Raw genomic sequence first — 18507 nt, forward strand, 5'->3', positions numbered from 1 at the left:
GAAAGAAACCTTTTAGTTTGTGTAGCTAGATTAGATTGCTGAAAGTAGATGATGTGGAACTAGAGTCCCATTCTATAATCTGATGAGGAAACGGTCAGTCTGTTTTACTTCCACTACCTGGAGGTTTAAATCTGCAGCTTTATACACCTTTTCAAAAGTTTATGTGTTGCTTTAAATGAAATCTAATGCTCTTCTTTTTCAGAATAGCTGCTATATCTATAGCCACTAAGTTAACAGATCTACAGCTGGGAGATTCAGTGGAGATCAGTAGACTTATTACAAAAAAAGAAATGAAGCAGGCCAGGTAAGGAGATGCATGTAGAAACATATTTGAAACCCTTGTGTGTACCTGAAACATAGGTGATGTGAAAAATACAGAATATTGTGAGCAAAATCCCAGCTAAAATAGGAAGACTGCAAATAGCCTGACTCTACTGTAACAATACTGCTAAAAGAGTATTTTGCAATTCCTTAGCAGTTCATGTTTTTGCTTTCATGTAGAACAAGATCTCTGTCATTGGCTGGTTTGTTGTTACAATTATGTATGGAACAGTATCGTTGTGGTTTCAGAGTTTCTTTCTACCCAGCGAACTCCTTAAAGTTCCAGTGGATTTTTTCGGATTTCTAGACATATAACTTACCTTCTGGTTTAGCATCCAGTATTCCGTCCTGGATGATTAATAGGGCATATTTTCCCCTAGTCATCATCTTACTATTTATAATATTTTTCTATTACCCTTTTTAGATCTCTTATATTTGTATCTCAATTTGATTGGTATTTCTGTGTTGTCATACTGGCTGGCACTGCAAATCTTCTTTTAAGTCACAAAAACACTTGTGACTTAAGTTTGATTTTTCTTTTCCTACTGATGTTCCTCAGGATTGGAATAGTTTGTCTTTTTACTTTTAGTATCATTTCTTTAAGGAATTGTCAAGTATTTTCAGCATCCTTCTGTCAGAAACTTGACTTCTGAAAGTTTTGGCCTTTGAAGCCCCTAATTTCTAGGTTCAGTTTACTTTATTTTCTGTTACCGTCTCTCCTCTTTTAATTGTGAATTTAATTATTCCAGAGTCAGTCTGTAACTTGTGTTAAAATCTAATATGCCTTTATAATGCATAAAGTCAAAATAGTGACATTTCCTCTACAGTTGCTTCAAACTTTCCTGTTTTCCGTGGCTGATTATATTTCCTGATGTATAGGAGTAGGTGACCTTGTCACATGTTCCTTTGTTAATTTTGCATCCTTCCTAGCATCCCCTCCTAGCAGTGCCAGTATCAACTGTGGTTTTTTTTCTCAAATGATCTAATTTACCAATATAATAAAATCCTTTTTCAGAAGCTGTTCTTCTTAGTTGCTGTACGGCTTTGGTAACTGCTGCTTCTGTTCAAGACCTAGAGAAGAGCTTGTGTGCTCAAAGATCTTTGATTGTTGTTTGTTTGTTTGTTTGCTTGTTTTTAGCTGTATTATCTGATCTAATACAATAAATCATGCTCACACACTCTTCTTACTTTTTTAGGCTGTGATAATGATGTGACACCAACAAAGCTACAGTTGGAAAAGTATGTGTAGCAGTGGTGATTCTAATTGTATTTTTCTTTCATAATTCAGGTTGCAATGTGATGAAGAATGCTTAGCTCTTCAGAGGAACAGGTGGGCAATGAATTTGCTTGCTGTTTTTTTTCAGCATTCCAGGTTCAGAAAGTTAATGCTATGTGGAAAAAATCCTTTCCTGCATGGACTAGAGAACTGATAAATATGGAGATGTTTCCTGTGTTATTCGGATCTATACTGAGTGATCTGAGATCTCACTAGAATATTCTAGTGAAAAGTCCTAAATGAGCAGTTTCAAGTACATCTATGTTAGTAACCCATATCTCTACTCTTCAGTGACAACATGTTTGGGAAGCTGGGGGGATTTGTGTGTTTATTTCTGTTTGGTTGTGCTTTTGTTACGTTTTGGTTTTTTCCTCCTACCCTCAAATTCAGGCGTCTTGCTGAAGCTCTTGAAATAGATGATAATTCTGATCCTTTTAACATCCGTTCTTCTGGACCAAAGTACAGTGACCTTTTAAAAGAAGATGCAAGGTATGTGTTCTGATGATGACAGGTGTCGTATGTTAAAAAATGTTGAGAGCAAGATGGAAAATGCAGAATAGTTCTATTTACTCTTGTAAAAATGCCCATGTTCACTCTTCCCTCCAGCCTTGGCAATCAGTGATAATTGAGGCAGAGGAGGTGATGTGCACTTCTCAAGATCTGCAAAGTAAAAAGTGCCTGACAGGTTGCTTTGTTCTGTAATAGGGCCAGATTTAGAATGGGAACGTCATTTTCCACCATTCTTCTTATTGTGAATCATACCTGTACTTCTCACATATCCACTGCTTTCGTACACAATGAACCCCATCTCAGTGCTTCTTGTAAACTTTTCAAGACAAAGACAAAAGCGATAGCTAAGTACTGAAATACGCTCTCACAGCCTAACATTATTTCCTGCCACCAGTCTCTCATTTATTTTTTTGCCTTACTGCCTTTATTTTAAAAATAAAGAAATGGCATTCATAAAACAACTTCATTGATGCAGAGCTAAGCCTATGCAGGTTCTGACTGCAAAGAGGGCTGCTAGACTGAAACATCTGAAAATGAGGCAATAGAAAGTCAAGGTAGTATCCAAAGCATCCCACTAATAAATACTATGCAATCTGGAATGACAGGGAGAGATCAGACACATTTTTAAGAAGATGCTTAAATGGTAACTGTCATTTAAGAAGTCTTTACTCTTGTGTGTGTGTTTGTAGGCATGACATTAGTTTTCACCAGCTCTGAGGTTTCGTAACAGCTGAATCTGTTTTGCTCTCGCTTCGCTATCATAATGATACATAAGTTTCATATTTTTGTGAGGATGTCGTTGTCTTGAAAATCCTTTATTTTAATTTTCTGATGTGTTGAGATGAGTGAAAATTTTATCACACTGAATTTAAGAGTGAATTACCTCTTGCTTTACTTCCAACTTATTAGCCTACTGCAAAAAAAAAAGCTGAGTGTTTTCATTGTGGAGGCACTGTTTTATTAGTATTTGCGCTTAAATATGGTATTTTATAAGGACAGTTCTCTTAAGTGCATATAGAATATGTTTTGCTCTACCTCTTTCAGAAAACAAAGCAAACGTTTTCACTTTCTTAGTGTTGAATATCTTGTGTTATGTGGGTAGTCCCCTCTTTTTTTGGAGTACAATGCAGTCTCACCTTCCTGTCAGCCATTTTCTACCCGTAGCGTAGTGTTCATCTTTCATGAACAGAACTGACCAGAATCATGCACTGTATTCCAGATAGTCTAACAGAAACCTTGAAAAGTAGCTTTAATGCTTCCACGCTTCTCTCTGAAAATATCTCTTCTCATTCATTCTGTGATTTTACTTGCATTTCCTTTGTAGCCACTTTATATTGATAATTCATGATAAACTAATACACCCAGGCTATTCATACTGATTCACAGCTTAAAGCAAAAGTTTTTGTTAGTCCTCAAGTCAATGACTTTGCACATTGAATTACTGGATTTCATTTAGCTAGTCTTCAAGATAAATTAGTTTCTCTCTTTATTAAACATATCTCTCTTACATAAGCAAGAATCTGCAATTTTTAAAGCTTACTTCCTTGACTCCTTTTGATGATCTTTTATCTCAGCCGTCTTGCAAAAGTCCTGGACTTCCCTTATAATGGCAGGATCTATGAAGTGTATCTCTTCCAGTATTTTTTTTCAGGTAGCTCAGCATTCTGTATAAGTTTTGACAGATGCATTTATTCTTGCTTGAGCAGGCCACTCCAGTAATGCAAGAGTTCAGGGCTTGTGGTTTTCTGCAGAGTGTAAGTTATACATCTATATACGGGATCTCAGAATGATGAGAAATACAACAGCCACCTTCCTGTGCATTCAGGGTCACCGCCTCAAGAAGGCGGCAGCTGCCAAAACAATGAGTACAGTGCTGTGATATTATCTGGTTTAGGGAATCCATTGATCTCTGAAGCTGATAACATTGTCAAGGGCTGAAAAAAATGCACATCTACAAATGAGAAAACTTGAGAAAGCTCTGAGAAAACTTGTGATTCTGAGCTGTAGTCTTTAATTACCAGAACCCTAAAGCTCCAAAATGCAGTACAATTCCAGGTAACAGGAAGAGGATGAGTAAATGGATGCCAAGATAACGTATCTCCTTTGTACGAGAGTGACAGGCGGCGGGCACACCAGCAATAGCACGGTGATGCTGCTGCATGCTGATGTTACTGATATGTTTTTTAGAATCTGACAAGGAGTCAGAAGAAGAGTCTCTACAGCATACAGCTTTATATGAGGAGATGTCCTGCTGCCAAGGGGAATCCATTTTGTATCATGGAGATGACTGTACCAGCACACCTGAGCACAGATCAGGGGGTAAGGATCCACTGGGTAGACATTTCAGCACTGACCTTTGTGAGAGGCCCCAGAAATAGACACAGAGAGCAAGCGAATGCTCAAGTTGGCCCATTGACATGAAGTTGGAAGGTAGACTGGCACAAGTATTAATGCCCAGTTTAACAAGGATGGTGCCAAGGCCGCTATTTGATGAATTAAGACTACTGGAGAAGGAGAAAAGGACATCTGGAATATCTGGACACGTGGAGCTACACAGAAGGGATTTTTTTAATTTTGTCATTGGCTGTGCAAGACCCCACAGCAGCTGCATGGACCAGGGAAATCTTGGATCAAATCGTTAAGTCTAGAGAGACACAGAGGGAGATGGGTCCTTTGTAGGCCCCTGAAAGAAGGGGCAGTGAGGGCAGCTTCTCAAGCACATGACTGGCAAACTGCAAGCATGGGATGTCAGTCAGAGGCAAAGTCTTGCACTGGCAAGTGTTGCAAGAATAAGGAGGTTTTTGGTAGAGGTATCAAAATCTGAGGAAAGCAAAAAACATACTGCAAGAACTGCAGTGAAAAACCAAGCAGAAAAATGGCAGTAGGCCTGCTCCTGCAATGCAAGGATGTGAGGAGAAGCCTGATGTACACCATTTATAGACACTGCACAGACAGAAACAGTTTTCAAGTTCCACATAGCAAAATTTCAGTATACCCACTGTCAGATCAGATGTGTTTATTTGAAGAACAACTTCGTTTCCTTACTGTACATTATTTTTCATTAAGTGTAGACACTTGCAGGTTACAACATCGGAGGTCACAATGAGCAGTTAGCTGTTTGTTTTGTCATAAGCAGTTGTAAATAGCTTAATTGAAAGAATTGTGCAAACATGATATCTGTGCTAGTAAGAAGTAACAATATTCCTTTTAAAATAAAACAACAACAAAACAACACACGTGGCAAAACTTGGAAAACTTACTGTAAGAGCTCAGATTAGTAACCAAAGAATTAAAAATACGTGAGAAAATACTTCAGTCGGGTAACAGATACTCATCAATATACTGGGAAATGGAGACATTCCATTTGGTTTTGTTAGGGCAGTATGAATTGTACATTGGTTAATTTGTAAATACACAAGCAAATTCCAGCTGAGGATGACCACAAATGAAATTCCTCAGACAGGCTATGAGCAAGCTGTTGAGACACCAAAACAAGTGACCTAAAACTGCAAGACTAGAACTGGAGACAAGTACAGATGAGAATTAAGCAGTAGCCAGTTCTTACTGTCCCTGCTCACCCAGGTATCTGATCAGGATCATACAGAAAAGACTACTGAACCTGCAGGATATTTTTTTCATGTTGTTGTGAAATGATTTACAACGGGCTTCATTTTCTTCCTCATCTTAATGGATAGTTTCTGTTACCCTTGGCCTTTCAAGACCTTTGCTAACAGTCGAGCTTGCCACAGTTTCTTGGCAGCTGCAGGCTTCTTTTTGCCCTTCAGTGAAGAGTATGCTTCCTTGCATGGTGGCCTGACACTCCCCCCCTCTTATGTCAAAGCAGTCTAATGAGGTTTGCTCACAAATTTTGAAAGGAAAGACTGTGCACTGTTGAAAAGACACTTTATTTTTCATCTGGTGATCTCAAAGGGAAGTTTGATACTGTAAAGAAAATCTTACTTGTGCTTTGTCAGCCTTAATGGCAGAGGATAAAACAGCCTGAAGTCCTATTCTTCACTCCAAACATCCAGATACAGAAGATGCACCTTCCTGTTGGATTGCCTAGGCTGTTCACTGATGCATCCAGAACTCTCTAGGGCAATCAACACGTTTGTTGAGGGTATTTCTTTCAAAGGAAATGTTCAGATTAAGGAATACTGAAGTCTGCCATTTTCTTGAAGATTCCTCAAACCAAATTATGCTCTCTCAGAATCTTTTTGATGATTCCAAAGAAAAAGCAATTGTTCTGTCTCTCCCACCATCTGCACTGGCCTGCCTTCGTTGTTCCTGTCTGCTCACTCAGATCATCAGGAGGTGGCTCAGTGTTGTTCTTCCATGAATTTCTTCTATATGAAAGATTCTTGAGGTACAAAGTGCACATAAAACACTTGCCTCACCTTTGAATACGCATATGGGTAGTCACAGCTCTGCCATTGTGTAGTATAGAATCATAGAATTCTCTAGGTTGGAAAGGACCATTAAGATGGTCCTAACCATTAACCTAACACTGCCAAAACCACCACTAAACCCTGTCCCTAAGCACCAAGTCTACCTGTCTTTTAAATACCTCCAAGAATGGTGATTCCACCACTTCCCTGGGCAGCCTGTTCTGATATTTGATAATCCTTTCTATGAACAAATTTTTCCTAATATCCATCCTCCCATGGCGCAACTTGAGGCCATTTCCTCATGTCCTATCACTTGTTACTTGGGAGAAGACACCAACCCCCCCTCACTATACCCTCCTTTCAGGTAGTTGTAGTGAGCGATAAGGTCTCCCATCAGCCTCCTTTTCTCCAGGCTAAAAGATCCCAGTTCCCTTAGCCACTTCTCATAAGGCTTGTGCTCTGACCCCTCACCAGCTTCTCTGGACATGCTTCAGAACCTCAGTGTCTCACTTCAAGTGAGGGGCCCACGGTATCGACGGTGCTGCCTCACCAGTACCGAGTACAGGGGAACAATCACTTCCCTAGTGCTGCTGGCCACACTATTCCTGATACAGGCCAGGATGCTGTTGGCTTTCTTGGTCACCTGGGCACACTGCTGGCTCATATTCAGCCAGCTGTCTACCAATACCCCCAGGTCCTTTTCTGCCAGGCAGCTTTCCAGCCACTCTTCCGAAGCCTGTAACGCTGCAACGAGTTTTTATGACCCAAGTGGAGGACCCGGCACTTGGCCTTGTTGAACCTCATACCATTGGCGTCGGCCCCTCCATCCGGCCTCTCCAGATCCTTCTACCCTCCAGCAGATCAACACTCCTGCCCAACTTGGTGCCATCCGCAAGCAAAAGGGAGTAAGGCGCTGCTTCTACTCTTTAGGGAGTCATTGGAACTAGGGATGTTAGGTGTTGCCCATGAAACTAATTTCTGTAAAGTTAATCTACTCCAATACGTCTTACCTTTCCCTACAACAAAATAACATTCTCTTCATCAGTTGATTTCTGCTCCCACCACACACCCCCTGGCCTTGTTCCCAGAAGAATATGCCTTCAGTTTTGTCTTCCTATTTGAGTACTTCAGTCTTTACTGTCTTGGGATTTCTTGAAGTTGAGAGATGTTCTAAGTATTTAGAAAAGAGCCCAACCTGGTTGATTTCACTGGTGACTTACAGGTGATAACTCTGTTTTTATAGGCTTCTGAAGTGTTGATTTTTTTTTTTTTTAACATATCCCCCAGTTTGCGAGCTGGTTCCTCAATAGGTTTTTAAATATTACACGTCAGGTGCTTGTGGATCCTCTCATTGGATTGTTAGTTCCATTTTTTTTCTTACCTCCTGTGATCTCTTCACCTTGAAATATGGGTGTTTATGGCTGGCATTCACAGAATCACAGAATGGTTTGGGTTGGAAGGGACCGTAAAGATCATCTAGTTCCAACCCCTCTGCCCTGGGCAGGGACACCTCCCACGAGACCAGGCTGCTCACAGTCTCATCCAGCCTGGCCTTGAACACCTCCAGGGATGGGGCATCCACAACTTCCCTGGGCAACCTGTTCCAGTGCCTCACCACCCTTACCGTAAAGAATTTCTTCCTGATACCCAATTTAAATCTACCCTCTTTCACTGTTATCCCATGTCCTATCATTCCACTCACTGATAAAGAGTCCGTCCCCATCCTTCCTGTAGGCCCCCTTTAGGTACTGGAAGGCCACTATAAGGTCTCCTCGGAACATTCTCTTCTCCAGGCTGAACAACCCCAACTCTCTCAGCCTGTCCTCATAGTGCGTGCTCCAGCCCTCTGATTATCTTTGTGGTCCTCCGCTGGACCCGTTCCAACAGGTCCATGTCCTCCTCATGTTGAGAACTCCAGAGCTGGATGTAGTACTCCACGTGGGGTCTCAGGAGAGCAGAGGAGAGGGGCAGAATCACCTCCCTTGACCTGCTGGCCATGCTTCTTTTGATGCAGCCCAGGATGCAGTTGGCTTTCGGGGCTGCAAGTGCGCATTGCCTGCTCATGTTTAGCTTCTCGTCTATCAGCACCCCCAAATCCTTCTCCTCAGGGCTGCTCTCAAGCCATTCTCTGCCCAATCTGTATTTGTGCCTGTGATTGCCCCAACCCACATGCGGGACCCTGCACTTGGTCTGGGTGAACTTCATGAGGTTCGCACAGGCCCAACTCTCAAGCCTGTCAAGGTCCCTCTGCATGGCATCCCTTCCCTCCAGCGTGCCAACCGTGCCACACAGCTTGTTGTGTTTTGATTGCACTCAATCTAATCTCACTGTCCATGCCACCAACAAAGATGTTAAACAGCACTGGTCCCAGTAATGACCCCTGAGGAATACCACTCATTACTGGTTTCCCCTTGGACATTGAGCCATTGACTGCAAGCCTTTGAGTGTGACTGTCCAGCCAGTTCCTTATCCACCGAGTGGTCCATCCATCAAATCCACGTCTTTCCAGTTTAGAGACAAGCATGTTATGCAGGACAGTGTCAAACGCTTTGCATAAGTCCAGGTAAATGACATCTGTTGCTCTCCCCTTATCTATCAATGCTGTAGCCCTGTCATAGAAGGCCACCAAATTTGTCAGGCATGATTTGCCTTTTGTAAAGCCATGTTGGCTGTCACCAGTCGCCTCCTTATTTTCCATGTGCCTTAGCAAAGATTCCAGGAGGATATGCTCCATGATCTTGCCAGGCACAGAGGTGAGACTGACGGGTCTGTAGTTCCCCGGGTCTTCCTTTTTTCCCCTTTTTTGAAAATGGGAGTTGTGTGTCCCCTCTTTCAGTCAGTGGGAGCTTCACCAGACTGCCACAACTTTTCAAATATAATGGAAAGTGGCTTAGCAACTTCATCCACCAGCTCCCTCAGGACCCACAGATGAACTTCATCAGGTCCCATGGACTTGTGTACCTTCAGGTTCCTTAGATGGTCCCGAATCTGATCTTCTACAGTGGGCGGTTCTTCATTCTCATAGACCCAGCCTTTGCATCCTGCAACGTGGGTGGTGTGGTTGGAGCCCTTGCCAGTGAAGAACGAGTGGAAAAAGTCATTCAGCACCTCAGCCTTCTCCATATCCTGGGTGACCAGGTCTCCTGTCTCCCTCCTGAGAGGGCCCACGTCTTCCCTAGTCTTGCCTTTACCCCTGACGTACTTACAGAAGTTTTTCTTCTTGTCCTTGATGTCCCTGGCCAGATTTAATTCTGTCTGGGCTTTACCTTGCCTAATCTGGTTCCTGGCCACTCGGACAGTTTCTCTGTATTCCACCCAGTCAACCCATCCTTGCTTCCACCCTCTGTAGGCCTCCTTTTTGCTTTTGAGCTTGTCCAAGAGCTCTTTGTTCATCTATGCATGCCTCCTGGCACTTTTGCCCGACTTCTTCATTCTTGGGATACACCGCTCTTGAGCACAGAGGAGGTGATCCTTGAATACTAACCGGCTCTCTTGGGCCCCTCTTCCCTCCAGTGCTTTATCCCATGTTACCCTGCCAAGCAGGTCCCTCAAGAGGCCAAAGTCTGCTCTCCTGAAGTCCAGGGTAGGGAGCTTGCTGCACGCCTTCCTTCCTGCCATAAGAATCTTGAATTCCACCATTTCATGATCACTGCAGCCGAGGCTACCCTTGAGCTTGACATTCACCACCAGCCCCTCCTTGTCGGTAAGGACAAGGTCCAGCATAGTAGTATATGCTTTTTGACTCTCTGGAGTTAAGCTCATCCTAAAGGGATCAGTGGTTTTGGGTGGGGTTTTTTTTTTGTTGGTGTTTTTTTGGTGGGTTTTTTTGTTTGTTTTTTTTTGTTTGTTTGTTTGTTTTTTGTTGTGGGGGGTTTTTTTGGTGTTGTTTTTGGTTTTTGTTTTGTTTTTGTTTTTTTTTTTAGGACCTGAGATTATTGGTGTCTTTCCAAAGCCTCATGTTGCATGGGCTGAGTGTATTTTATAGCCTATGTCCGGAGGCCCCTTTCTTTTTAACTCTAGAAGTCCAGATCCTTTTTGCAATTTTCCCAATGTAATACTTTTCTCCACTGAAGATCCAGGAGTTCTGATAACTACATGCAATGTGCACCCATTGTTACAAAACCTTGAAGGTTTTCCAGTGATGGGATGAGTCTGTTTGTACCAGTGATGAAGTGATGTTGGTAGCTGAGCTACTGAATGTTGCCACTTTGCATGTTTGCTTGAGACCACTTGGTCTTTTGGATAATACATTCACTTCAGCATCCTGAACTTTGGTAGGGCATCTACCAGAGACAGTGGTGCCTGCTGTGGTAGGCACTTCTTGACTGACGAAATTCTGATGTCATTCACAAAGTGGTGGTGTGCCTATTTTTGAAGAAATAAGGTTATTTACTACTAACCAGCTTTGAGATATGAAATCTTCAGGCAGCCTTTTTTCCCCATGGGGATGGTGCCCTAACAAATAAAAAGGAGTTAGTTTACCTGTGCAAAGGTCACCCTTATATGAAAGACTTGACCTACTATGATTAAGCAAGGTTAAAAAAATAATTTTTAAAAGTCATTAATGGCTTATATCAAGAATAATTTATTTTGCTTGCAAGTAGCCTTACGCTTCTGCTTTTGTTCTTTTTTAATTTGTTATGCTAGATAAGTTGAAAACCAAAGTCAATGCACTTATGCTCTGTCTTGGAAAAGAACTCCACTCTGTTTACCCAGTCCCCATTCTTGTGTCTAATCGTGTATTCTAATTAAGTCAATTGCCTTAATGACAAGTAATTTAAAAACACTGAAATGTCAACATTAAAATCTACATTATCGATTTGAAAATGTAGAATTGGATTGTCAGACAGTAGAGTTGTATCATAGAATTTTATGCTGGGTTCCAAGGGTTGAGGGGAAAATAATTCTTGATTTTTGTAACAGTGATGACATACTAACATTTTTTAAATTTAAATAATGTAATATATAAATCAAAATGTGCTCTCACTCCTGATGCTGTCAATTTAGTTATTTAATTTTGTTCTTGTTGAAAATAATGTTACAAAAGATGAAGATATTGTATCTTTGTACGCTCTCTTGCCTCATTTACCTAGAATGCTGTTCTTGCAGGAAGGATTTAAAATTTGTGAGTGATATTGAGAAGGAAATGAGAATGCTTGTGGAAGCTGTGAATAAGGTCAGTATTCAGATATTCTGTATGACTTATGGTAACAAACAGTTTTGTTTGGGGGGAGTTTGGTGTTACTAAACTTTATTAATACTAATAGTTATGAGTTGACACTAGATCTGCTTGGGCTCCAATAGAGTGCACATTTTAATTATACATAGAACAAAATTTTTAGGAGACATAGTTCACTTTAGTGGATCTACAGCAGGATCACTTTGGTGACAGCCAAGCTTTGTTTAAAGATTCAACTAGTGCTAAGCTTTAATGCATCAATGGATTATCATTAATTTTTGGATCTCCATTAATAAAGTATTAATTATCAAAGATGGTGTTTAAAGGTTCAGACTTTGAGGAGGAAAGCCTAGGTTTTTCTGATCCCTGTAGCGGAACATGCTCACAAATTTGCAGATACCTTCCTGCATTTGCCAGTGTGTGAGGTAGTCCTCCTCCTTCTTAGATGACAGCCTAACTTTCACAAGGCTGTCAGATTTGTTCTTTAACTGTTTAGATTCCTGATTACCAGTTTTCTGTTTAGACACCCATTCATTGATTACAGAATTCCCGTGCTTCTGCATGTGAGCCCTTTGGTAACAGTAGATTGACTTGTGCCCTGCTAGACAAGGATGTAGCTGTTTCAACGAATCACAGAATGTTTGAGGTTGGAAGGGACCTCTGGAGGTCATCATGTACAACCCCCCTGCTCAAGCACGGCCATCTAGAGCCAGCTGGCCCGGTACCGTGTCCAAATGGCTTTTGAGTCTTTTCAAGGATGGAGAGGCCACAATCTCCCTGGGCAACCAGTGCCAGTGCTCAGTCATCCTCACAGTAAAAAAAGTGTTTCCTGATGTTCAGAGAGAACCTCCTGGGTTTCAGTTTGTGCCCCTTGCCTCTGGTCCTGCTACTGGGCACCATGGAAAAGAGCTTGGCTCCATCTTCTTTACACCCTCCCTTCATGTAATTATACACATTGATAGGATCGCCCCTGAGCATTCTCTTCTCCAGGCTGAACAGTCCCAACTCTCTCAGCCTTTCCTCAATGGAGAGATGCTCCAGTCCTTTAAGCAACTTTGTGGCCCTTCACTGGACTCTCTCCAGTATGTCCATGCTTGTCTTGTACTGGGGAACTCAGAATTGGACGCAGTACTCCAGGTGTGGCCTCACCAGTGCTGAGTAGAAGGGAAGGAGCACCTCCCTCGGCTTGCAGCAATGCCTAATGCAGACCAGGATACCGTTAGCCTTCTCTGCCATATGGGTACATCACTGGCTCATGTTCAACTTGGTTTCCACCAGGACCCCCAGGTCCTTTTCTGCTGAGTTGTCTTCCAGCTGGGTGGCACCCAGCATATACTGGTGTGTGTGGTTGTTCCTCACAAGGTTCAGGACTTTGCACCTCTCCTTGCTGAACTTCATGAAGTTTCTGTCAGCCCACTTCTCCACCCTGGATGGCAGTATGCCCCTCTGGCCTATATCAGTCAATCCTCCCAACTTTGTGTTATCTGCAAACTCACTGAGGGTACACTCTGCCCCATCATGCACATCACTAATGAAGAACATGAAATGAACATCATGAAGATGTTAAACAGGACTGGACTGAGTATGCAGCCTCCCTTCTCTCCCCCAAGGTACACTGGTTACATCTGTGTGTCTTCCTTTCACATTGAAGATGGGGGTTACAGCATGTGTGTAGGCCATGGTTTGACTTTCTTTTCCTTCTAAATGGTGGCGTGTATGGTGTAAAAGGGAACATGTCCCTTGCAAGGTAAAGTTAACCTGGTCTTCTGCTCAATTCATCGTCTTGCATACTTTTTCTTTTTATTTCTGGAAGTCTGAGGCTTTATTTTCTCCCTTGTTTCATCTTGCAACCCACAGGTATTTATGTTGTCTTGGGCATGTCTCATTCAGGCCCGTGTCCAACCTGACCAAGTGAACTCCCCCTTTTTATGGAGGCAAAGATTGGATTAATATGTTTGACATGGCATTATGCAAGGAGACGGTTTTCAGTTGTTGTTCTGCCATGATTCCTAAGTCTTCCTTATGCTTGAGTCTGTTCAGTTATTTATCATGACTCATAAATCCTTTCTGACTGAAGTTGTGGCTCATTTTCTTTGTTTCTGAATGTAGAGCTTTACTTGGTTGTATTAAATGTATTTTGCATGCTAGTCTATCAGGCGTTCAGGTTACTCTGCCTATATCAGTACTATGTCTTTCATACTGATTACTTATGCTTACACGTTTCATTTTGACTGTTTTCATTGTGCCTTTGGAGATACCAACTTCAGCTTAATTGAATAAATGAGTAATAAAAAGGATTTTGATATTTAGAAGTTTTAGCATTAATGTGGTTCAGCTTTATTTATCATTTTATGACTTTGCTTGCCTCATGAACATCTGTTCCTCTAGACTCGTCAGCATGTACTCATCTAGCATAGCAGAGTTGTCATTGTTGATATATGTAAGCAGACAAGACAGGAAACGTATCATCCAGCTCTCCCTGCATACGGATAGATATTCTGATGTTTTTCTGAGAGTGGAGCCATCACCGCTTTTTTAAAGCAAGTGTGACTAGTCAGCATAAGTAGGTACAGAATCTGTAGAGTTTTCTTCATTCAAATGCTTGTCTGTGTGCTGGAAGTGTTGTGATAGGTGGAAGGTTTATTATATTTATTGTCGAGTAAAGATTATATCCTGACAGCATGCGATTACCCTGAAGACTTATGGACAAGATTGACCAGAGTTTCTGGTCCAGTTAGTATTCATAAGTTAGCTATTTTACAATCTAAGGGAAGACAGATATTAACCCTCTATTTACAGGATAGCTACAATGTACCTCTGATGTACATCTTGCTCTATTACATATGGTCTTTACATTAATTTAGGTGACCGACCTTTTGTAAATCCACATTGACTACTCCCAGGGACCTTCTCCTTCATGTACCTAAAAATAGCTTCTAAAAGGACTTGCTCTATGATTATTTTTTTTTCCCCTCAGGCTTTGAAGGGTAGCTGATCAACCTGTAGTTCTTGGGTTGCGTTTTTGGTTTTGGGGTTGTTGGTTGGTTGGTTTTTTTAACATAGTTACAAACATTACCTTTCTCTAGTTCATAGGGTTCCTACCCCGTTCTCTACAAACTTTCAGAGATGATAGATCATCCTGGTTTCTCAGAGCCTTTAAATGCACTGCCAGGAACTTGTATAGGTTGGGATTTCTCTAGAAATCCTTGACTCAAGCTTATTCTGCTACTAGTAGTTTGTCTTCCCCTTCAACCCTGCCTGTAGACCCCAAGACCTAGAAGACTTTGTTGGTGACAACCAAGGCAAAAGCTGAAGCAGCATCTTGAGTCCCTGAAGCAGACTGAAGCACTGAGTGTCTCATCCTCACCCACACTTGCTGTTACGAAGCCACCCAGTCCATTAGGACAGGGCTCATAGGGCCCTGCTTTTTGTTTGCTCTTTTACTGTTTATATAGCAATCAGTGTAGAGTCAATCATTATCACTCTTTAACTGAAATTAAAACTACAGTTTTGTTTTTATTTAATAAAAAGTCTATTGATGCCATTGCATGACAGATTTTGCAGATAAATAGCTTCTTTGGTAGAGGGAAGTGAGAAATTAATGTAGCTATGTGCAGTATGTGCATTGTAAGGCCAGTCTGAAAATAAAATTAGATGTAATTCAAAATGGGCAGATCATTCTGAAAAATAAAAATTTAGAAAAAATCATAGTGCTTCTTTGGGATACAAATAGAATGGATGAATTTGGGATTTGTATTTCAAACTTAAAAGATACGTGTGTGTGTGTGTATACTTTGAAGTGATGGAAACAATAGAAGACATGTAATTTAATTTTGGGGAAATGGACATTTTTAGATGAGCTTTCTGTCAGTACTGAGGTATTAGCAATTTGTGGTACTAATTTTGTCATAGCAGCAAAATTTTAGAGGTATAAGCACTTTCTTGTCTTCTTCCCTCTGCCCCCCCCCCCCCCCCCCCAGGAAAACTGTACTACTTTTTTTAAAAAAACCTTTTCTCTTGAATTCAGGGCAAGAATACAAAGAAGAGCCATTGTTACCCACCAATGAACAGAGATCACCGCAGAATCATCCATGAATTAGCTCAGGTTTATGGCATTGAAAGTGTGAGCTATGACAACGAACCAAAGCGTAATGTTGTTATCACTGCAGTGAAGTATGTAATTCATCATTGTTTTCAAGTCTATTAACTATAGTTTAAATAACTGTATGTTTTTATCACTTACTCAAATGAGTTCATTTATAATGCAATTTGCAACAGTAACTTCCAGTAGAATTTTTTTAAAGCAGTTTTTAAATTGATAATTTCATAGGCTTCTACTTCCACTAGTCAAGTAAATCTTCAGAGAAGAAAACCCAATTGGAAAAGCTAAGAAAAGGTTTTGCAAGGCTGTCCTCTGTTCATCTTAGCAGTAACTTTTCATCCTTTTGCCATCAGCTAAATTTGATAGAGGAATCAAAGATAAGAAATTTCATAAAATTTCATGAAAATCAGTAGCTGGGTTGAGAAGTCATACCTAAATTTGCACCCTCTTTGAAAAATTCTGGTATTGGAACTTACTTGTTCTCCATCTATCTGAACTTGTGTCATGGTTTTGGCCAGGTTGGCCAATGACAAGACAACAGATGCTCTCCCCCACCTCTCATTCCAAGGAGAGGAAGAACAGAGATAAAGAGAGTTATGAGTTTAGAACAAAACTAAACTACTTTAATGAAATACTAACAATAAAATAAAAAGGAAATAATGAAGTAGATGTAATGTATACAAATATATACAAAACCATATCAAGCTCCCAGGGAGATGTCACCAGCCAGCATTGGTAAAGTTCCAGACTGGATTCAGTGATGGATGGGAACTGGATTCTGGATCTTCATTGAGGAACCCATGGATTGGGATCAAAGGTAGACAAACTGACAGGATCATCCTCAGACATTGGAGAAGGTGGCAACCCTTTGCTCCCTCAGCTTTTATACGGAGCGTGGCAGATGGGATGGAATACCCGATTGGTGTTTTGGGGCACCTGACCTGTCCACTCCTCCCCACAGGTGCAACCCCTCCACAGGGCAACCAACCAGCCAGCTGACCCTGGTTGCCACAACAAGAAGTAAGAGGAAAAGCCTCTCCCACTGAACAGAAGGTTGGCTCTGCTCCACCCCAAACCAGGACAACCTGCCACAGAGCATACTCCTGGAATTTCTGCAAATTGAAGAGATTTCTAAGCAAAACTGGAAATACTTGGAGAAGACCCACAGAAGGCAGTTCATATTAGAAAAGGAAATGAAGGGAGTATAGCTGGGGGAAAAGCAAGGTGATTGCAGTGGAGCCATAGGATGGGAAGGCTTCCTTGATTCTGCTGCTCACTGGGCAGCATATTTAGTTTAGGATTGTCAGATTGTGGTTCTTTGGCAATCACTTGTTTTCACCTGTAGATACTGACTGTAGTTATAAAAAACTGTCACCTTCTGTGCTACTGGAATGCCATGAGCTGCTCCTGAGCCTGTTCTTGGGTTGGTAGCTTAGCTACAACCTTGATTTCTTCAGACACATGGAGTGCAATTTTGATACCCCTTTGTGTTTCCATGAAACAATTTAAGGTACTCTTTTGGTTTGTAGTAAAGGAAGGTGAGAAAGAAAACGTATTTGAAAAAGCTTATTTAAGAAAAATAAATAAATTGGGGCAGGGGGGGAGGTGCGGGCAGGATGAGAAATTAGTGAAGAGGATAAAGTGTCAGAGAATAGTGCAGGACAGGTGACTATGCTTTAGAAACAGACGTATCCTGCAACTTGAGAATGGGAGGCCTTCCTCTGTGGTTTTACGAGAGATTGACACTTGCTCCTTCCCTTGTCCAGGGAACAGTGTACCATGCAAAACACTCATGCTGCTGTTCGACCACTGCGAGTTTTACAGACACCAGGTGGTCTACTAAGAATATTCTTCATCTGCATAGCAATGTTTCTTATTTCAGTGGATTCATCCAAAGCTTCTTTTCATTGTTTCTTTATTTGCCACTTCTTTGAGACATAAAAAACACTGAAGCCTCAGACAAGTGATAGCTCAAGGTCCAGGATGGTATTTTTGAGTATTTCACTGCTGAAGAAGCTGTTGCTTCTTCAAGTCCAGGGGCTAGTAGTCACCAGAAAGTTCAAGTGGTTTGCATTTTGTTTTATTCTGTTTTCAGCATTCCCTGTGGAATTCCATTATGAGCACTTCCGAGTATAGATAATTCAAAATGATGCTAGGCAGAGAGGCCATTCTTCCTCTTCACACACCGTTGTTGTGTCATTGAAATGGTAACATCACCATACAGGTTGGTCAGAGGAGTGAGAAAGTCTCCTTGGTGCTAAGAAAGCTTCCTCCAACCAGACTTCTTCCCCTTCTGGATCTCTAGGAGCAAACACCACAAATCTGCTTTGCCCTCAGCCCCTGCCTCCATCATCATTCCACCACATCAGCAAGAGCTGGTCGTATTAGCTGGATTAGAATCATTGATGTACAGCATTGCCATTGTCTAACCACATAGAGAGCATTCCCAATGTTGACTGTCAATGTTGATCTGAATTACAGTTCTAGTGTCATTTGAAGTATAAGACCGACCCTGAGTGAATCCTTGCAAGTGCTTCTCTTCATGCTTCCCTGTTGGCCATCTTTGCAGTCACCATCTTTTGAGCAGTTGCAATACCAGATTCCTTCTGAACCAGGTTCAAAGGTAATGTCCAGGCTGGTATGGTGAAAAGGGGAAGGCTTTTGTCTCCAAGTTGACGCATGTGCTTCAGTCTACCTGTCAGTGGTTTCTTGAAGTCTTTTACTCATATGG

At 41.5% G+C, this 18507-nt stretch overlaps 1 protein-coding gene across 6 annotated transcripts in view; it reads left to right on the forward strand.

Annotated features, from left to right (window-relative positions):
* NFX1 (nuclear transcription factor, X-box binding 1) overlaps positions 1–18507 on the forward strand; it is an 88069-nt gene that overhangs the window by 51537 nt on the left and 18025 nt on the right. For 2 of the 6 annotated variants that reach the window (XR_008465067.1, XM_054192951.1), the window contains exons 18-22: positions 203–304; positions 1610–1651; positions 1988–2086; positions 11605–11671; positions 15702–15847. Coding sequence is in view for 3 of the 6 variants with exons in the window: in XM_054192951.1 (XP_054048926.1) it covers positions 203–304; positions 1610–1651; positions 1988–2086; positions 11605–11671; positions 15702–15847 (456 nt within the window). In the remaining 3 variants the exon portion in view is untranslated. Of the gene's footprint in view, positions 1–202; positions 305–1609; positions 1652–1987; positions 2087–11588; positions 11672–15701; positions 15848–16737; positions 17001–18507 lie in introns of those variants that run through there. The other 4 variants (XR_008465068.1, XM_054192952.1, XR_008465069.1 and 1 more) reach the window with 4 other exon arrangements.

This window comes from Rissa tridactyla, chromosome 2 (assembly GCF_028500815.1).
Source record: "Rissa tridactyla isolate bRisTri1 chromosome 2, bRisTri1.patW.cur.20221130, whole genome shotgun sequence".
NCBI classification, from domain to species: domain Eukaryota; kingdom Metazoa; phylum Chordata; class Aves; order Charadriiformes; family Laridae; genus Rissa; species Rissa tridactyla.